The following is a 21209-nucleotide window of genomic DNA, read 5'->3' on the forward strand; positions in this document are numbered from 1 at the left end:
TTTATTTGGGCCAAGCTTAAGGGTTGCAACCTAGGAGCACAGATTCAAGTTGCCCTGAATATACACTCTGATGAGAAGCAGTTCCAAGTAGATTTTTAAACGCAAAAAAGAGGGACAGGGAGTGGGCTTATACAAAGTTGTTTGTAAAGGCTAGATGCAGTGGTTTACGCCTGTAATCCCAGCACTTTGGGAGGCCAAGGCGGGTGGATCTCTTGAGGTTAGGAGTTCTAGACCAGCCTGGCCAACATGGTGAAACCCTGTCTCTAGTAAAAATACAGGAAAGTTAGCCAGGTGTGGTGGTGCATGTCTGTATTTCTAGCTACTCGGGAGGCTGAGGCAGGAGAATCGTTTGAGCCCGGGAGGTGGAGGTTGCAGTGAGCCGAGATTACACCACTGCACTCCAGCCTGGGGGACAGAGTAAGATAATGTCTCCAAAAAAAAAAAAAAAAAAGGAATTTTTTTTTGTAGAGATAGGGTCTCCCTGTGTTGCCCAGGCTGGTCTTGAACTCTGGGACTCAAGTGATCTGCCCACCTCAGCTTCCCAAAGTGCTGGGATTACAGGGGTGAGCCACCTTGTCCAGATAGCAAGCAGTTTAAATGATGAATACATAGCTGAAAGGAAGGAGTAGGTTATGACTGCTGTCTCATTTTAATGTCTCCCTGGGGCTGATAATTTGTTTTTACTTTTTAATTTTTTTAATTTTTATTTTTTGGAGATAATGTCTTGCTCTGTTGCCCAGGCTGAAGTGCGGTGATGCTGTCATAGCTCACTGCATGCTTAAACCCCTGGGTTCAAGTGAGCTCCCACCTCAGCCTCCCAAGTGGTCGAGTGGCTGACACTACAGGCATTTGCAACCATTCCTGGCTAATTTTGTAATTTTTTTTATTTTTGTAAAGACAAGGTCTTGGCCGGGTGCGGTGGCTCAAGCCTGTAATCCCAGCACTTTGGGAGGCCGAGGCGGGCGGATCATGAGGTCAGGAGATCGAGACCAGCCTGGCTAACACGGTGAAACCCCGTCTCTACTAAAATTAGGAAAAATTAGCCGTGCGTGGTGGCGGGCGCCTGTAGTCCCAGCTACTTGGGAGGCTGAGACAGGAGAATTGCTTGAACCTGGGAGGCGGAGATTGCAGTGAGCCGAGATCACGCCATTGCACTCCAGCCTGGGCGACAGAGCAAGACTCTGTCTCAAAAGAAAAAAAAAAAAAAAAAGACAAGGTCTTGCTGTGTTGCCCAGGCTTGCCTTGAACACCTGGGCTCTAGGTATCCTCTCTCTTTGGCCTCCCAAAGTGCTGGGATTACAGGCAGGAGCCACTGGGTTCACAGGGTTCATAATTTAAAGGATTTGCATTCCTCAGATAAAAGTTATCTTTTCTCACTGGCTGGGGCTGAGAGTTCCAACCCCCTAATCCTCTAATCACTTGATCTTTATGGAGCCCAGCCCTAGCCAGTGCTGCCTAAGGTACCTCCCTCCCAATGTCAAGTCACTGCATTAGCATAAACTCAGGTGTTATCAAAGGTGCTCATTATTAATAACAAAAGACCCTCCCATCCCTCAGGAAGTTCCAAAGGTTTTAAAGGCTTTGTGATGCCAGGGTACCATAACCCAAGCCTGTAATCCCAGCACTTGGTGAGGCTGAGCTAGGAGGACCTTTGAGACGAGGAGTTTGAGGATGCAGTCAACTATGATCCTGCCGGTGCACTCCAGCCTGAGACTCAAAATAAATAGATAAATAAAATAAAATAAAAATAAAGCTCCATGACAGGAAGTGGGGACAAAGCCCAAGTATATTTCATATTATACCAGAGTGTATTTCTCTTACTCTTTTGGGAATTTAGCTCTGCATGTAAAGGATTTATTTTTCTAGTTTTTCCAGCATGTCTTGGTAGTTTTAGCAAGCAAGTTTCTCATTATGTCTCGACAAGATCTTCCCGAAAGCAAAAGTGTGACTTAAATTTAAAATACGTCTCTGAGCTGGGTGCAGTGGATTGTGCCTGCAATTCCAGCACTTTTGGGAGGCCGAGGTGGGAGGACTGCTTGAGCCCAGGAGTTTAAGACCAGCCTGGGCAACATGTAAAGACAACATCACAAGGCCGGGCGCAGTGGCTCAAGCCTGTAATTCCAGCACTTTGGGAGGCCAACGTGGTTGGATCACAATGTCAGGAGTTTGAGACCAGCCTGGCCAACATGGGGAAACCACATCTCTACTAAAAACATAAAAAAATTAGCTGGGCATATTGGCGCCGGCCTGTAATCCCAGCTGCTTTGGAGGCTGAGGCAGGAAAATCGCTTGAACCCGGGAGATGGATGTTGCAGTGAGCCGATATCACGCCACTGCACTCCAGCCTGGGCAAAAGAGCAAGATACCATCTCAAAAAACAAAAAACAAACAAAATAACAAACCAAAAAAACACACCACTAAAAAAATTAAAAATAAGCCAGATGGACTGCGCAAAGTGGCTCACGCCTGTAATCTCAGCACTTTGGAGGCCAAGGCAGGCGGATCATCTGAGGTCGGGAATTCGAGACCAGCCTGATAGACATGGAGAAACCCCATCTCTACTAAAAATACAAAATTAGCCAGGCGTGGTGGCACATGCCTGTAATCCCAGCTACTCCAGAAGCTGAGGCAGGATAATCGCTTGAACCTGGGCGGCGGAGGTTGCAGTGAGCCGAGATCGCGCCATTGCACTCCAACTTGGGCAACAAGAGTGAAACCCCGTCTCAAAAAAAAAAAGCCAGATGTGATGGCACATGCTTGTAGTCCCAGGAACTTGGGAGGCTGAGGCAGGAGGATCATTTGAGCCTGGGGGAGTTGAGGCACAGTGAGCTGTGATGGTACCACTGCACTCCAGCCTGGAGTGACACAGGGAGATATTGTCTAAAAAGATAATATGATAAAATACATCTCTGCTCTCTAGAGAATAGATGTTAGTACTTCTCTGGGGAAAATTAATAGAAATAATCAAAACAAACAAGCAAGAGAAAGGACGTTAGCAGAGCAGGAGGGGAAGCAAGAAGATAATTAGGAGAGGACTTCAGTAGTTATCAGATAATGTCTAGTAGTTATTAGATGATGATGAGTTGGCTTAGAATGTGTTCAGGATATATTTTGAAAGTAGAGCCAACAGGATTTGCTGATTGGATATTGTTGCTGTAGTAAGAAAAGGAGTAAAGTAAGACCTCTAGTTTGAGGGTTTGAAGATGTGGATGAATAGCAGTGCCATTCATGAAACGGTAAGGACTGGGTCCAGAAAGGTCTGTGAAGAGATCACCCACAGTCTTGGTCTGGACACTTTACATTTGAGATGCTGGGCATCCAGGTATACATGTAAAGTAACTAGAGGGCAACTTTGACTAGTGATTTTATTTTATTTATTATTATTATTTTTTGAGACGGAGTTTTGCTCTTGTTGCCCAGGCTGGAGTGCAATGGCGCGATCTTGGCTCACTGCAATCTCTGCCTCTCAGGTTCAAGCAATTCTCCTGCCTTGGCCTCCTGAGTAGCTGGGATTACAGGTGCCCGACACCATGCCCGGCTTATTTTGTACTTTATTAGTAGAGACGGGGTTTCTCCATGTTGGTCAGGCTGGTCTCAAACTCCCGACCTCAGATGATCCACCCATCTCAGCCTCCCAAAGTGCTGGGATTACAGGCGTGAGCCACCACGCCTGGCCTATTTTATTTTCTATAGCCTCATAACAGAAGTGAGACTAGTGATTTTAGAGCCACACTTCCTGGCTTCTGTTTTTATTATTTTAATTATTTATTATTATTATTAATTTTGTTTTTTTGGGGGGGTTGTTTGTTTTTATTATTATTTTTTGAGTCTTGCTCTGTTGCTCAGGCTGGAGTGCAGTGGCACGATCTTAGCTGACTGCAACCTTCACCTCCTGGCTTGAAGCGATTCTCCTGCTTCAGCCTCCCTAGTAGCTGCGATTACAGGTGCCTGCCACTATGCCCAGCTATTTTTTGTATTTTAGAAGAGACGGGGTTTCACCACGTTGGCCAGCTGTCTCGAACTCCTGGCCTCAAGTGATCCACCTGTCTTGGCTTCCCAAAGTGCTGGGACTACAGGCATGAGCCACCATGCCTGGCTACTTCCCATACATTTTGTTTAACAATTCACATCCTAGCTCAACTTTTTTTTTGGTGAGACAGGATCTCACTCTGTCGCCCAGACTGGAGTGCAGTGGTGCGATCTCAGCTTACTGCAACCTTGGCCTCCCATGCTCAATTAATTCTCCTGCCTCAGCCTTCTGAGTAGCTGGGATTACAAGTGCACACTATTACTGCCTGGCTAATTTTTTGTATTTTTAGTAGAGACAGGATTTCACCATGTTGGTCAGGCTGGTCTTGAACTCCTGACTTCAAATGACCCCAGCCTCAGCCTCCCAACGTGGTGGGATTACAGGAGTGAGCCAAGGCGCCTGGCCTTGAGCCACCTCACCCAGCCTTCAACTTCGTATTAATTGTGTGATCTTTGGCAAGTTACTTAGCATCTCTTTGTCCTAGGTTTTTTCTTTTTTCTTTTTCTTTTTTTTTTTGAGACAGAGTCTTGCTCTGTCACCCAGGCTGGAGTGCAGTGGTGCTGGCTCAGCTCACTGCAAGCTCCGCCTCCCGGGTTCACTCACGCCATTCTCCTGCCTCAGCCTCCCTAGTAGCTGAGACTACAGGCACCTGCCACCACGCCTGGCTAATTTTTTTGTATTTTTAGTAGAGATGGGGTTTCACCATGTTAGCCAGGATGGTCTTGATCTCCTGACCTCGTGATCCACCTGCCTCGGTCTCCCAAAGTGCTGGGATTACAAGCATGAGCCACCGTGCCCGGCCTGTCCTAGGTTTTTTCATCTGTAAAAGGTGATAGTAGGCCAGGTATGGTGGCTCACACCTGTAATCCCAGCACTTTGGGAGGCCGAGGTGGACAGATCACCTGAGGTCAGGAGTTTTGAGACGAGCCTGGCCAGCATGGTGAAACCCTGTCTCTACTAAAAATACAAAAATTAGCCAGCCGTGGTGTCATGTGCCTGTAATCCCAGCTATTCGGGAGGCTGAGGCAAGAGAATCACTTGAACCTGGGAGGCAGAGTTTGCAGTGAACTGAGATCACGCCACTGGACTCCAGCCTGGGTGACAGAGTGAGACTCTGTCTCAGAAAACATCATAATAATAATGCCTGGCACACTTTGGGTTGTCATTGGGAATGGGTGCTACTGGCATCCAGTGGGTAGAAGCCAAGGATGCTGCTCAACATTCCCTTACAATAAATAATCATTTGGTCAAAATGTCTATAGTGTCAAGATTTAGAAAACCAATTCTAATGCATCTGAGGCACACTAGTGTGCAGGTCTGACCTGGGAAATCAGTGTAGCTGAAGAGGAGAGGAGAGCTGAGGCCTGTGGTTCTCTTGACTCTCTCAGGAGTCAAGATTCTTGAGAGAGGCAGAGGAACTGAGAAGTAGCCAGTGAGGCAGGAATAACACAGAAGAGTGTGACAGGAGTAATGACAGAACAGTTTCAAGAAGGGGGCAGGAAAGTGATCAATGATAACACTGACTAATATTTATTTATTTATTTATTTATTTAGAGATGGAGTCTCACTCTGTCACCCAGGCTGGAGTACAGTGGCATGATCTTGGCTCACTGCATCCTCCGCCTCCCTGGTTCGAGGGATTCTTGTGCCTCAGCCTCCTGAATAGCTGGGATTACAGATGCCTACCACCACTCCCGGCTAATTTTTGTATTTTTAGTAGAGACAAGGTGTCACTATGTTGGCCAGGCTGCTCTGGAACTCCTGACCTCAAGTGATCCACCCGCCTCCCACTCCCAAAGTGCTGGGATTACAGGCGTGAACCACCGTGCGGCTACACTGACTAATATTTATGATGGCAGAACATGTTGTTTTTCTGTTTTTTTTTTTTTTTGAGACGGAGTCTCGCTCTGTCGCCCAGGCTGGAGTGCAGTGGCGTGATCTCGGCTTACTGCAAGCTCTGCCTCCTGGGTTCACACCATTCTCCTACCTCAGCCTCCCGAGTAGCTGGGACTACAGGCGCCCGCCACCATGCCTGGCTAATTTTTTGTATTTTTAGTAGAGACGGGGTTTCACTGTGTTAGCCAGGATGGTCTCGATCTGACCTCATGATCCGCCCGCCTCGGCCTCCCAAAGTGCTGGGATTACAGGCGTGAGCCACCACACCCGGCCAGTACTTTAATTAAGTATTTATTTATTTATTTATTTATTTGAGACAGAGTCCCACTGCAAAGCCCAGGCTGGAGTGCAGTGGTGCGATATTGGCTCACTGCAACCTCCACCTCCAGTGTTCAAGTGATTCTCCTGCCTCACCCTCCCGAGCAGCTGGGATTACGGGCTCCTGCCACCACACCTGGCTAATTTTTGTATTTTTAGTAGAGACGGGGTTTTGCCATATTGGCCAGGCTGGCCTTGAACTCCTGACCTCAAGTGATCTGCCTGCCTCGGCCTCCCAAAGTGCTGAAATTACAGGCATGACCCACTGAACCCAGCCTTAGTTAAGCATTTAATACGCACAATACCTCTGTGAAGTAGGTATTATGCCCATTTTATAGTTGAATAAGCCAAGGCAAAGATCTATAAATGTCAAATGCTGCTAAAAGGTTGACTGGAGGAAGATCTGAGATTTGAATATGGGGTCTGGCAAAGTGGAGGATGTTGCTGACTATGACAAAGAAGGGTTCAGAAGAATGAAATGGTGGGGGCAGAAGACTCATTACTTTGGCTCAAGAAGACAATAAATGATGAATAATTGGAGACATATAATGCAGAAACTCTTTTTTTTTTTTTAAACGGAGTCTCACTCTGTTGCCCAGGCTGGAGTGCAGTGGCATGATCTCGGCTCACTGCAACCTCCACCTCCCGGGTTCAAGAGATTCCCATGCCTCAGCCTCTCGAGTAGCTGGGATTACAGGCACCCAACACCACGCCAGGCTAATTTTTTGTACCTGTAGTACAGACGGGGTTTCACCATGTTGGCCAGGCTGGTCTCAAACTTCTAATGTCAGGTGACCCACCTGCCTTGGCCTCACAAAGTGCTGGGATTACAGGCGTGAGCCACTGAGTCCAGCCAAATATCTTTTTTTTTTTGAGACGGAGTCTTGCTCTGTCACCCAGGCTGGAGTGCAGTGGTGCGATCTCGGCTCACTGCAAGCTCCACTTCCTGGGTTCACACCATTGTCCTGCCTCAGCCTCCCCGGTAGCTGGGATTACAGGTGCCTGCCACCAAGCCCAGCTAACTTTTGTATTTTTAGTAGAGATGGGGTTTCATCTTGTTAGCTGGGATGGTCTCAATATCCTGACCTCGTGATCCGCCAGCCTCGGCTTCCCAAAGTGCTGGGATTACAGACGTGAGCCACCACACCCGGCCTTTTTTGTATTTTTAGTAAAGACAGGGTTTCACTATGTTGGCCAGGCTGGTCTCGAACTCCTGACCTCAGGTGATCCACCTGCCTCGGCCTCCCAAAGTGCTGGGATTACAGGCGTGAGCCAGCATGCCCAGCCTATTTGTGGTAATGCATTTAAAGAGAGTTCAGAATAGCATTACAGGGAGAGCAGGAAGAGACATGTGGTCTCGGGAGGGACTAGTGAGCATGAGAGTGAGAGTTTGAGTTGGGATGACCTTGTTGGAGTTGGGATTTTTGTCAAAGAAAGGTAGGGAAATGGTCTTGAAGTTGAAAGGGATCAAGAAGCTTCTATTCTGTGTCCTATGACACATGAGATGTAGGATAAGAACACACCCACTTCTGGAGAGGGCTGCAGGGGAAGCAGTCCTCAGAAGAAGACCATGTTCCAGTTAAAGCAGGAAAGTGATCAGAGAAAAAGTTAAGGACAGATGATTTTGCTGATGACAGAGAGTGAATTTCCAAGGACTCAGTACAATAGAAGGCTTTGGAGCACCTGGGAGGGATGGGGGAAACTGGGTCAGATTGAGGACTGTGTAGAGCTGGATGTGTATTAGAATCTGGGGGATTAGAATTTTGGTGGTGATGGCTGGGCACGGTTGCTCACACCTGTAATCTCAGCACTTTGGGAGGCCAAGGCGGGCGGATCACCTGAGGTCAGGAGTTCCAGATCAGCTTGCCCAACATGGCGAAATCCCATCTCTACTAAAGATACACAAAATTAGCCAGGCGTGGTTACATGTAATCCCAGCTACTTGGGAAGCTGAGGCAGGAGAATCACTTGAACCCAGGAGGCAGAGGTTGCAGTGAGCCGAGATTGTGCCACTGCACTCCAGCCTGGGCAAGAAGAATGAAACTCCGTCTCAAAAAAAAAAAAAAGGATTTGGGTGGTAAATTTACTGAGGACTGAGGTAAATAGAGATTAGTGTTGATTGTGTTTTATTTTTATTCTTTTGGGTAGTTAAAAAATGTTTGTTCAAAGTATAACTTAAGTACAGTAACACCGGGTGCAGTGGCTTATGCCTGTAATCCCAGCACTTCGGGAGGCCGAGGCAGGCAGATCACGAGGTCAGGAGATTGAGACCATCCTGGCTAACACAGTGAAACCCCGTCTCTACTAAAAATACAAAAAAAAAAATTAGCCGGGCGTGGTGGCGGGCACCTGTAGTCCCAGCTGCTCGGGAGGCTGAGGCAGGAGAATGGCGTGAACCCAGGAGGTGGAGCTTGCAGTGAGCCGAGATCATGCCACTGCACTTCAGCCTGGGCAACAGAGCAAGACTCTGTCTCAAAAAAAAAAAAAAAAGTACAGTAACATTCACCCTTTGTTTTGTCTCTTGTTGCCCAAGCTGGAGTGAAATGGCACCATTCAGCTCACTGCAACCTCCGCCTTCGCCTTCCGGGTTCAAGCGATTCTCCTGCCTCTGCCTCCTCAATAGCTGGGACTACAGGCTTGCGCCAACATGCCTGGCTAATTTTTTGTAATTTTAGGAGAAATGGGGTTTCACCATGTTAGCCAGGCTGGTCTCAAACTCCTGACCTCAGTTGGTCCGCCTGCCTTGGCCTCCAAAGTGATGGGATTACAGGTGTGAGTCACGGAGCCCAGCCAACATCCGCCCTTTTAGTGCACCGTTCGACTGAGTTTTGACAAAAGCATACAATTGTGTAGTCATCACCACAATCAAGATTTAGTTCCATCATTCCGAAAGCTTCCGAGTGTCACCATGTGGTTAACTGCCTTCCACACCCCAGTCCCTGGCAACTACCAATCTGTGTTCTGCAGCAATAGTTTTGCCTTTTCCAGAATGTTATATACACAGTTTGTAACCTTTTGAGTCAGGGCATTGCTTGTGTCCGTTCATGGTGTTGCTTGTATCAGTAGTTTATTCCTTTTTATTGCTGAGTAGTATCCTGTTATGTGGATGTACCACTGTTTATCCATTTACCAGTGGAAGGACATTTGAATTGTTTCTTTTGTTTTTGTTTTGAGGACAAATAAAGCCCCTGTAAACATTTGCGGGGCCGGGCGCGGTGGCTCACGCTTGTAATCCCAGCACTTTGGGAGGCCGAGGCGGGCGGATCATGAGGTCAGGAGATCGAGACCACGGTGAAACCCCGTCTCTACTAAAAATACAAAAAATTAGCTGGGCGTGGTGGCGGGCGCCTGTAGTCCCAGCTACTCGGAGAGGCTGAGGCAGGAGAATGGCGTGAACCCGGGAGGCGGAGCTTGCAGTGAGCCGAGATCGCACCACTGCACTCCAGCCTGGGCGACACAGCGAGACTCTGTCTCAAAAAAAAAAAAAAAAAAAAATTTGCGTATAGATTTTTGTGGGAACACAAGTTTTCTTTTCTTTTTTTTTTTTTTGAGATGGAGTCTTGCTCTGTCGCCCAGGCTGGAGTGCAGTGGCGCAATCTCGGCTCACTGCAAGCTCTGCCTCCCGGGTTCACGCCATTCTCCTGCCTCAGCCTCTCCGAGTAGCTGGGACTACAGGCGCCCGCCACCACGCCCGGCTAATTTTTTTTTTTTTGTATTTTTAGTAGAGACGGGGTTTCACCGTGGTCTCGATCCCCTGACCTCGTGATCCGCCCGCCTCGGCCTCCCAAAGTGCTGGGATTACAAGTGTGAGCCACTGCGCCCGGCCAGGAACACAAGTTTTCATTTCACTTGGGTAAATACTTAGAAATGGGATTGCTATTGTAAAGTAAGCAAATGTCAAGCTTCATGAGATACTGTTGAACTGTTTTGCATAGTGACTGAGTTCATTTCTTTCCAACATTCATTGAGGACTCACCATGTGCCAGGAGCATAGAGTTGAGTAGTTGTTAGAGAATGTGGCCTGCAAATCTGAAATACTGGCTATCTGGCCCTATACAGAAAAAGTTTGTTGACCCTTGTCATAAGACTATGGCCCATAAGAGCTCATGGCCTGATTATACTAATTTTATAAGCAATTTCATGGAGTCCTCTGAGGCCAATCATCAACAGCACAGTTATTTTATAGAATTGTATTGTTTAACTAGGAAATATAAAAACCTTGCTCTTGAAACAGAAATAAAGGTTTTTAAAAATTACTGGGAGGTATCTTGTTATTGAATGCTACATCCAAAATATGCAAGTTTTTATTTTTCCACAGTCATTGAAAATTGAGCTTGATATGGCCGGGCGCGGCGGCTCACGCCTGTAATCCCAACACTTTGGGAGTCCGAGGCGGGTGGATCACAAGGTCAGGAGTTCGAGACCAGCCTTAACAACATGGTGAAACCCTGTCTCTACTAAAAATACAAAAAAAATTAGCCAGGCGTGGTGGCACGCGCCTGTAATCTCAGCTACTCAGGAGGCTGAGGCAGGAGAATTGCTTGAACCCAGAAGGCGGAGGTTGCAGTGAGCCGAGATCGCGCCATTGCACTCCAGTCTGGGCGACAGAGGGAGACTCCGTCTCAAAAAACAAAACAAAACAAAACAAAACAAACAGAAAATTGAGCTTGATATCTAAAAGGGTAAGGATGTTTACTCAAGTCATTGTATTTTCACACACTGCTGCACACATCACATAATTTGTCCCAAGAGTACAGCCAACAACAGTCTGATATTTTAGCAGGATGGGAAGGGACATCTTCACCCTCCTAGGAGGAGGTTTGTCGATTGCACGCGCAACGTTATGCGCATGCGCGGTCTGTCAACGGTCCGTTGGTGCCCGGAGTGCGCAGGCGCGTCGTTCCGGCGCCGGCTTTGGCGGAGGGGCGGGACTTGCACCGGCGTCTCTTCTTCCAACTGCAGTTTGTGGCAGCGCCATTTTGAATGTGCAGCTGCAGCGGGCGTGAGTTGGGGGAGGACGGGTTGCCGGCTCGCCTACCTAGCGGTCTCTTGATTGTCGATATTTTGTTGCCATACGTATATGTAGAGACGTATATATATATATATATATATAGACACACGATATATAAATCTAGGCTTGTATCCGGTGTCCGACGCGAACTCAGTAAGATGATGTTAAGAGGAAACCTGAAGCAAGTGCGCATTGAGAAAAACCCGGCCCGCCTTCGCGCCCTGGAGTCCGCGGCGGGCGAGAGCGAGCCGGCGGCCGCGGCAGCCATGGCGCTCGCTCTTGCCGGGGAGCCGGCACCGCCCGTGCCCGCGCCTCCGGAGGACCACCCGGACGAGGAGATGGGGTTCACTATCGACATCAAGAGTTTTCTCAAGCCGGGCGAGAAGACGTACACGCAGCGCTGCCGCCTCTTCGTGGGAAACCTGCCCACCGACATCACGGAGGAGGACTTCAAGAGGCTCTTCGAACGCTATGGCGAGCCCAGCGAAGTCTTCATTAATCGGGACCGTGGCTTCGGCTTCATCCGCCTGGTGAGTGTCAGGCCGCCCGCGCAAGGGAACAAAAGGACTGTCGGGGTGGCCGCGGGGTCGTGGGGCTGAGGCCACCCTCGTCCCAGGACGCTGTCTCAACCTGTGGCAACCGTGGCGCCGCTCGGCCTCATCGATCCTCCTGTGCGGGGTTGGCCGCTTCCCCAGCTCGGCGCCTTTGGTTTCGAGTTCGCGGTCCCGGGATTTCCTGCGCTCACGGTGGCCGCCGTTTTCTGCCGTGCGCCGATCGTGCTTTGCGGTGGCTGCAGGCCTGCTGCCCTGCGCTGGATCGGGCATGGTGCACCCTGCCCAGGTAGCGAGCGCTCCCGGGTTCCCTGTTGCCCCGGGTACCGAAAGGGTCAGGGGACAGGGGCGGGCAGCGTTTTGGGCTGATAATTCTTCAAGGCAAAAATCGTGCCATAAAAAACGAATTGGATGTAAATTTGGAAAAGAAGCTTCAGTCGGACCAGACGTTATCACTGGCTCGTGAGGGTCCAGGAGACTTGCTTCTTAAACAATTATTCACATCCCATCCTTGGCTTCAACCACACCTATATGCGTTTAAGGGTAGACCACTTTATTTCTTTTTAAATTAAATTTATTTATTTTAATAGAAATGGGGTCTCGCTATGTTGCCCAGGCTGGTCTCGAACTCCTGGGCATGAGCGATCCTCCTGCCTTGGCCTGCCACTTTCTCAACTCAGTGCAGCCTGCTATTTACCTCAAACTGCTTAGGTGCCCAAACTCTGTACTCAACACCGTTTAATCTGCAGTAATGAGACGGTGTTTAATTGTATGTATCTAATATAGTGTTTTTCTACCAGACATCCTGGAGAGTTTCACGTTTTTATAGGGGGGAGAATAGATGATACACAGTACTACTTCATAAATTACTGATACATATCCCAGTATCAGAGTAATATAGCTTACTCCCTTTTAATCTAAACTTTGAAAAGTTTTCCAATAATTTATGCAAAAATTTTGATTCCTTTATATTTTAAAAAAATTTGAACAAGCCTGGCCAACATGGCGAAACTCCATCTCTACTAAAAATACAAAAATTAGCTGGGCGTGGTGGTGTGCGCCTGTGGTCCCAGTTACTTGGGAGGCTGAGGCAGAGGCTGCAGTGAGCTGAGATCACGTCACTGCACTCCAGCCTGGGCGACAGAGCAAGATCCTGTCTCAAAACAAAACAAAAATTGCGAAGGTTTACGCCTTTTTTTTTTTTTTTGAGTCTGGGTCTCACTCTGTCACCCAGGCTAGAGTGCAGTGGTGCGATCTCAGCTCCTGGGCCCAAGAAGTTCTCCCACCTCAGCCTCCCGAGTAGCTGGGACTACAGTCATGCACCCCCAAGCCCGCCTAATTTTTGTATTTTTTGTAGAGGCGGTGTTTCGCCATGTTGCCCAGGTTGCTTTCGAATTCCTGGGCTCAAGCGATCCTCCCGCCTTGGCCTCCCAAAGTGCTGGGATTACAGGGTGAGCCACTGTGCCGGGCCTGGAACTTTGACTTTCAGAATTGGGTTGTCTGTCTGGACGATACAAAATCTTAATATGTAGAGAAAATTGTAATTACATGGTACGGTATTTTTATTAATTTTTTTCTTTTTAAAAAAATCTAAAACCTTTAAGATACTGTAATTTTTTTTTTTTTTTTTTTTGAGACGGAATCTTGCTCTGTCACCAGGTTGGAGTGCAGTGGCGGGATCTTGGCTCACTGCAACCTCCACCTCCTGGACTAAAGCGATTCTCCTGCCTCAGCCTCTGGAGTAGCTGGAATTACAGGCGCCCGCCTTCATGCCGGGCTAATTTTTGTATTTTTAGTAGAGATGGGGTTTCACCACCTTGGCCAGGCTGGTCTCGAACTCCTGACTTCAGGTGATCCACCCCCCTCAGCCTCCCAAAGTGCTGGGATTACAGGTGTGAGCCACTGTGCCCGGCCTCTTTTTTTTTTTTTTTTTGGATGGAGCCTCACTGTCACTCAGGCTGGAGTACAGTGGCACACTGGGCTCACTGCAGCCTTGCCTCCCAGGTTCAAGCGATTCTCACTCCTCAGCCTCCTGAATAACTGGAATTATAGGCATAACACCACTCCGGGCTGATTTTTGTATTTTTGGTAGAGATAGGGTTTCACCATGTTGGCCAGGCTGGTCTTGAACTCCTAACCTCAGGTGATCCACCTGTCTCGGCCTCCCAAAGTGCTGGGATTACAGGCGTGAGCCACCATGCCCGGCATATTATTTTTTAGGGTTTTAAAAATTTACATATAGTAGGCCAGGCACGGTGGCTCACGCCTGTAATCTCAGCACTTTGGGAGGCCGAGGCAGGCGAATTACGAGGTCAGGAGATCGAGACCATCCTGGCTAACACGGTGAAACCCCATCTCTACTAAAAGTACAAAAAATTAGCTGAGCGTGGTTGCAGGCATCTGTAGTCCCAGCTACCCGGGAGGCTGAGGCAGGAGAATGGCGTGAACCCAGGAGGCGGAGCTTGCAGTGAGATTGCACCACTGCACTCCAGCCTGGGTGACAGAGTGAGACTCCGTCTCAAAAAAAAAAAAAAAATTTACATATAGTAAAGGGCACACATTTTAAGTGTACTGGTTGGTGATTTTCGTTTTTTCTCTTGGGACAGAGTGCCCAGACTGGAGTGCAGTGGCATGATCATGGCTCACTCTAGCCTCCACTTCCTGGGCTCAAGTGGTCCTCACACCTCAGCCCCTCAGGTTGCTGGGACCACAGGCACACATCACCACACCCAGCTAATTTTGTTTACTTTTTGTAGAGACAAGGTCTCTCTCATTATGTTGCCCAGGCAGGTCTCAAACTCCTGGGCTTAAGTGATCCCTCCTCTTCAGCTTCCCAAAGTGTTAGGATGACAGGTGTGAGCCACCATGCCTGGCCACTGGTTTGTGAATTTTGACAAATGTATATGTCTGTTTAACTCAAACCCCTATCAAAATATACATATTATCACCCCATGAAATGTCTTCATATTTCTTCCTATTCTCACTTTATTTATTTTTGTTTTTTGAGATGGAGTCTTGCTCTGTCACCCAGGCTGGAGTGCAGTGGTGGGATCTCGGCTCACTGCAAGCTCCGCCTCCCGTGTTCACACCATTCTCCTGCCTCAGCCTCCCCAGCAGCTGGGACTACAGGTGCACACTGCCACGCCCGGCTAATTTTTTTGTATTTTTAGTAGAGATGCGGTTTCACTGTGTTAGCCAGGATGGTCTCAATCTCCTGACCTCGTGATGCTCCTGCCTCGGCCTTCCAAAGTGCTGGGATTACAGGCGTGAGCCACTGTGCCCGGCCCTATTCTCACTTTCAAGACTGTTTCTAACGTCTGCCTCTTAAGAGTTGTTGGATTATATGATGTGTTAGGTAAGAAAGTACCCATCTCATTTTAGGTGTTTATTAAGTGCTTGCTGCTACTACTATTACTAGTGAGTTAAAAGCAATAAACAAAACGACTGTTTAGAATGCAGTTATCCCTCAGTGTCTGTGGGGGATTGATTCTAGGACCTCTTCCAGTACTAAAATTCGTAGATGCTCAAATCCTTATACTGTGTAAAAATGGCATTTTTTTCCATGTTACCCATGCAATCCTCCTCTATACTTTAAATCATCTCTAGATTACGTATAATACCTAGTACAATGTAAATGCTATATGAATAGCTGTTATGCTGTATTATTTGGTTTATTTTTTTGTTTGTTTATTTTTTTGAGACGGGGTCTCGCTCTGTCTCCCAGGCGTGAGTGCAGTGGCGCTGTCTCAGCTCACTGCATCCTCTGCCTCACGGGTTCAAGCGGTTCTCCTGCCTCAGCCTCCTGAGTAGCTGGGACTACAGGCACGTGCCACATGCCTGGCTAATTTTCGTTTTTTTTTTTTTTTTTTTTTTTGTATTTTTAGTAGAGACGGGGTTTCACCATGCTGGCTAGGCTGGTCTCGAACTTCTGACCTCGTGATCTGCCCGCCTTGGCCTCCTCCTAAAGTGCTGGGATTACAGGCATTAGCCACTGCGCCCAGCCTATTTATTTTCTTTTCTTTTTTTTTGAGATGGAGTCTTGCTCTTTCACCCAGGCAGGAGTGCAGTGGCACTATCTCGGCTCACTGCAAGCTCCGCCTCCCGGGTTCACGCCATTCTCCTGCCTCAGCCTCCTGAGTAGCTGGGACTACAGGCGCCCACCACAGCGCCCGGCTAATTTTTTGTATTTTTAGTAGAGACGGGGTTTCACCGTGTTAGCCAGGATGGTCTCAATCTCCTGACCTCGTGATCTGCCCGCCTCGGCCTCCCAGAGTGCTGGGATTACAGGCGTGAGCCACCGCACCTGGCCTATTTTCTTTTATTTAAATTTTATTTTTTTATTTTAAAGGAATAAAGACGAGGTCTTGCTATATTGCCTAGGCTGGTCTTAAACTACTGGCCTCAAGGATTCTTCTTGTTTTGGCTTCCCAAAGTGCTGGATTACAGATGTGAGCCCCCTTACCCTGCCTGTCAATTTTAAATTGTTTCTTTCCCAAATGTTTGCTTTTCTTTCTTTCTTTGTTTTTTTTTTTTTTTTTTTTTTTTTTTTTGGACACAGGGTCTCTCCCTGACGCCCAGGCTGGGGTGCAGTGGTGTGATCTTGGCTCACTGCAACCTCTGCCTTCTGGGTTCAAGAGATTCTCCCACCTCAGTTCCCCAAGTAGCTGGCACTACAGGTGCTCACCACCATGCCCTGGTTAATTTTTGTATTTTTTGGTAGAGACTGGGTTTTGCCATATTGGCCAGGAGGCCGGTCTTGAACTCCTGACCTCAAGTGATCTGTCTGCATCAGCCTCCCAAAGTGCTGGGATTGCAGGTGTGAGCCACTGGGCCTGGCCCCGAATATTTTTGATCCACTTTTGGTTGAATCCATGAATACTGAGGGATGACTATATCTCTAAAAAGGGTAACTTCATTTGTTTTTGTAAAAATAATTCTATAGGTAGATTTTTGCAATAAAGGGCAATAATTTCCAGCTGTCATGAACACTTTAGGGATTGAATAAAGAGCTCTTGTGACCTTAAGACGTTTTTCATAAGACAGTATGTTTGTATTCTTACATATACATATAAAGCCTCTTCAGTTGTCCTTGGAGAGTTCCCATAACACAATGAAAAAGACATACTTCTATTAAATTTACCAGTTCCTTATTTATTGTTTTAGGTGCTGCCCATATTCTACACCAACTTTGAATTCTCAAAGTAGAAGGAAGTTCTCTTACGTTGTAGTTTCAGCAATGAGCATATTTTTTAGTTTATAATAAGTGCATGTGTACACTTTATATAATGGCGAGAACTATTATAGCTCGTGAATGTTGCCTTTGTTTCTCTTCATGTAATAGTGAGAAATGTGTAACCCATGCCAGTATTTCAGGAGAAGTCATTAAGAAGACATTGGCTAGGGCAAGGTGGCTCACACCTGTAATCTCACACTTTGGGAGGCTAAGGTGAGAGGACTGCTTGAGGCCAGGAGTTCAAGAGACCAGCATGGGCAATATAGTGAGACCCCCCCATCTCTACAAAAAATTAAAAAATTAGCCAGGCTTGGTGGCATGCACTCATAATCCCAGCTACTTGGGAGGGTGAGGCAGAAAGATCCCTTGGGCCCCAGAGTTTGAGGTGGCAGTAAGCTATGATTGTGCCACTGTACCCCAACCTGGGCACCAGAGTAAGACCCTGTCTCAGACACCTCCCTCCCCTGAAAAAAAACCCAAGAACTAATAGTTTTACATATAAAATTGAAGAGAAATGAAAATAAAAAGAAAAGGTGATTTGTCTGGCTGTAGAGAGATGGGATGTTTTGTTAAGATATACAAAACAGGCTCGGCGCGGTGGCTCACGCCTGTAATCCCAGCACTTTGGGAAGCTGAGGTGGGCAAATCTCGAGGTCAGGAGTTCAAGACCAGCCTGGCTAACATGGTGAAACCCCGTCTCTACTAAAAATACAAAAAATTAGCTGGGCGTGGTAGTGGGCACCTGTAATCCCAGCTACTTGGGAAGCTGAGGCAGGAGAATCTGTTGAACCTGGGAGGCAGGTTACAGTGAGCCGAGATTGCGCCATTGTACTCTAGCCCAGGTGACAGTGCCAGATTCTGTCTCAAAAACAAAAAAAAAATCAACGAGATAAAAAACATAAAGGGTATGGAGAATTATTCCTTTGATGATAGTTTCTAGTCAAGTTACTATTGTTTTTTATTTTTATTTTTTCCGAGACAGAGTCTTGCTCTGTTGACCAGGCTGGAGTGCAGTAGCGCCATCTCGGCTCACTGCAACCTCTGCCTCCTAGGTTCAAGAGATCTCTTGCCTCAGCCTCCCAGGTAGTTGGGATTAAGGCACCCGCCACCACGCCCAGCTAATTTTTGTATTTTTAGTAAAGGTGGGATTTCACCATGTTCACCAGGCTGATCTCAAACTCCTGACCTCAGGTGATCTGCCTGCCTCAGCCTCTCAAAGTGCTGGGATTACAGGGGTGAACCACTGTGCCCAGCCTCTAGTCAAGTTGTTAATATGTGTTTTTAATATATGTAGGAGATTTTAAAACTATTGCTTTGAATATTTAGTAGTTGGTAACTGGCCTTATGAAGAGCTCATCTTTAAATGATTACTTTTAACAAAACAACGGAGTTGGGACCTTTTAATTAAAATGTTTAAAATGATCATTGAATAGTTAAAAACCATGTGATACCAAAGTTAAAAGATACAAAATCAAATTGACCCTGTCAGCCATTTGCTAAAGCTACCTAGTTCTTCCTAGAAGCCAAACACTGTTTTGAATTTTTTCTGTTACTGTCATCTTTTAAAAATCTTTTTTCTTCTTAAAAAGGAATCCAGAACCCTGGCTGAAATTGCAAAAGCAGAGCTGGACGGCACCATTCTCAAGAGCAGACCTCTACGGATTCGCTTTGCTACACATGGAGCAGCCTTGACTGTCAAGAACCTTTCTCCAGTTGTTTCCAATGAGCTGCTAGAGCAAGCATTTTCTCAGTTTGGTCCAGTAGAGAAAGCTGTTGTGGTTGTGGATGATCGCGGTAGAGCTACAGGAAAAGGTTTTGTAGAGTTTGCAGCAAAACCTCCTGCACGAAAGGCTCTGGAAAGATGTGGTGATGGGGCATTCTTGCTAACAACGTAAGTTTTAAATATCTTGTCCTTCTTCTATCCAGTTACATATGGGCTTCTCTCTGTTCTGGAATTCTGTCTTTCCTTGCAGTTCATACTAGCATATGGTAAGTAGCTGTTGAGTAAATATTCAGTGAATATAAATAAGAAATTTTTGTGTACTGGTAGCTACGAGTCAAGAGTCGTGTACTTTCTTCAAACTTCAGAGTTTAAATCTCAGCAGTGTTTTGTATTATGATTTCATTTAACTTACTGAACATATATATACAAAGTAAAATCTATAAACTTAAGGTAATCCTTTCAGAAATTGTAATCAGCTTTATTGACACCTAATTTACATTCATAAAAAGCACCTCAGGGGTGCGGTGGCTCAAGCCCCAGACTTTCAGTGGGCGGATCACCTCAGGTCAGGAGTTCATGACCAGCCTGGCCAACAAGGCGCAAAACCCCGTCTCTACTAAAAATACAAAAATTAGCCGGGTGTGGTGGTGCATGCCTGTAGTCCCAGCTACTGGGGAGGCTGAGGTTCGAGAATCACTTGACCCCAGGAGTCGGAGGTTGCAGTGAGCCGAGATCATGCCACTGCACTCCAGCCTGGGCGACAGACTCTGTCTCAAAAAAAAAAACAAAACCTCATCTCTTCTAAAAATACAAAAATTAATTGGGCGTGGTGACACATCCCTGTAATCCCACCTACTCAGGAGGCTGAGGCACGATAATTGCTTGAACCCTGGAGGCAGAGGTTGCAGTGATCCCAGATCATGCCACTGTGCTCCAGCCTAGGTGACAGAGTGACCTTGTCTCAAAAAAAATAGTACCTTGGGCCAGGCGCGGTGGCCCACGCCTGTAATCCCAGCACTCTGGGAGGCCGAGGCGGGTGGATTGCCTGAGCTCAGGAGTTTGAGACCAGCCTGGGCAAATGGCGAAACCCTGTCTCTACTAAAAATATGAAGAATTAGCCGGGCTTGGTGGTGCATGCCTGTAATCCCAGCTACTTGGGAGGGTGAGTCGCCAGAATCGGTTGAACCCGGGTGGCGGAGGTTGCAGTGAGTCCAGATTGTGCCACTGCACTCCAGACTGGGCGACAGAGTGAGACTCTGCCTAAAAAACAAAATCAAAAACAACAACAACATAAAAATATCTTGGGGGCAGCATGATGGAGTGCACAGTAGTCTCAGCTATTTGCGCTGTAGTCCCAGCTACTCAGGAGGCTGAAGATGGGAGGATCACTTGAGCCCAGGAGGTCAAGGTTGCAATGAGACCCGGTCTCTATTTAAAAAGAAAATTAAAAATAATAATAGTAATAAAATAATAAAAATAGACATTCTGTTGTAGAGCTCAATGAGGTTTTTTTTTTTTTTTTTGGGAGACGAGTCTCACTCTGTCGCCCAGGCTGGAGTGCAGTGGCGATCTTGACTCACTATAACCTCTGCCTCCCAGGTTCAAGCAACTCTCATTCCTCAGCCTCTTGAGCAGCTGGGATTACAGGTGTTACAGGTGTGCACCACCATGCCTGGCTAATCTTTTTTTTTTTTTTTTTTTTTTTTTTTTTTTTTGAGATGGAGTCGTACTGAGTTCAAGTGATTCTCCTGCCTCAGCCTCCTGAGTAGCTGGGATTACAAGTGTGAGCCACTATGTCCGGCTAATTTTCATATTTTTAGTAGAGATGGGGTTTCACCATGTTGGGCAGGCTGGTCTGGAACTCGTGACCTTAGGTGATCCGCCCACCTTGGCCTCCCAAAGTGCTGGGATTACATACATGAGCCACCATGCCTGGCCCGTATTTTTGTAGAGACGGGGTTTCACCATGTTGGCCAGGCTAGTCTCGAACTCCTGACCTCAAGTAGTCCACCTGCCTGGGCCTCCCAAAGTGCTGGGATTACAGGTGTGAGCCACTTTGCCTGGCTGAGCTCAATGAGTTTTAACAAACATGTACTCATGTAACGCACTGCCATAATAAAAATACAGAACACTTCCATTACCCCACAGAAGTTCTCTTGTGCCCTTTTATAGTTATTCTGCACTCTACCTGCCTTAGATAGCTATTTCTGTTACTATAAATAAGTTTTGTGTTTTCTAATATTAAGTGAAATCATATAGTATGTATTCTTCCGTGTCTGGCTTCTCTTGCTCAGCATATGTTTATGAGATTTCATTCATATCTTTGTGTGTATAGTATTTTGTTCCTTTTTATGGCTGAGTCATATTCCATAGTATGGACATAACTATGTTTTGTCCGTGATATATGGATGGATATTTGAGTTGCTTACAACTACTGGCCATTGTGA

The 21209-nt window shown here is 46.9% G+C and overlaps 1 protein-coding gene across 6 annotated transcripts in view; it reads left to right on the forward strand.

The window, feature by feature from the left end:
• Nucleotides 1–21209, forward strand: part of PSPC1 (paraspeckle component 1) — a 152929-nt gene that overhangs the window by 36364 nt on the left and 95356 nt on the right. For 5 of the 6 annotated variants that reach the window (XR_004030136.1, XR_004030137.1, XM_030813286.1 and 2 more), the window contains exons 1-2: nt 11158–11785; nt 18629–18930. Coding sequence is in view for 4 of the 6 variants with exons in the window: in XM_030813286.1 (XP_030669146.1) it covers nt 11228–11785; nt 18629–18930 (860 nt within the window). In the remaining 2 variants the exon portion in view is untranslated. Of the gene's footprint in view, nt 1–11157; nt 11786–18628; nt 18931–21209 lie in introns of those variants that run through there. The other variant, XM_030813288.1, reaches the window with a different exon arrangement.

This window comes from Nomascus leucogenys, chromosome 5 (assembly GCF_006542625.1).
Source record: "Nomascus leucogenys isolate Asia chromosome 5, Asia_NLE_v1, whole genome shotgun sequence".
NCBI lineage: Eukaryota > Metazoa > Chordata > Mammalia > Primates > Hylobatidae > Nomascus > Nomascus leucogenys.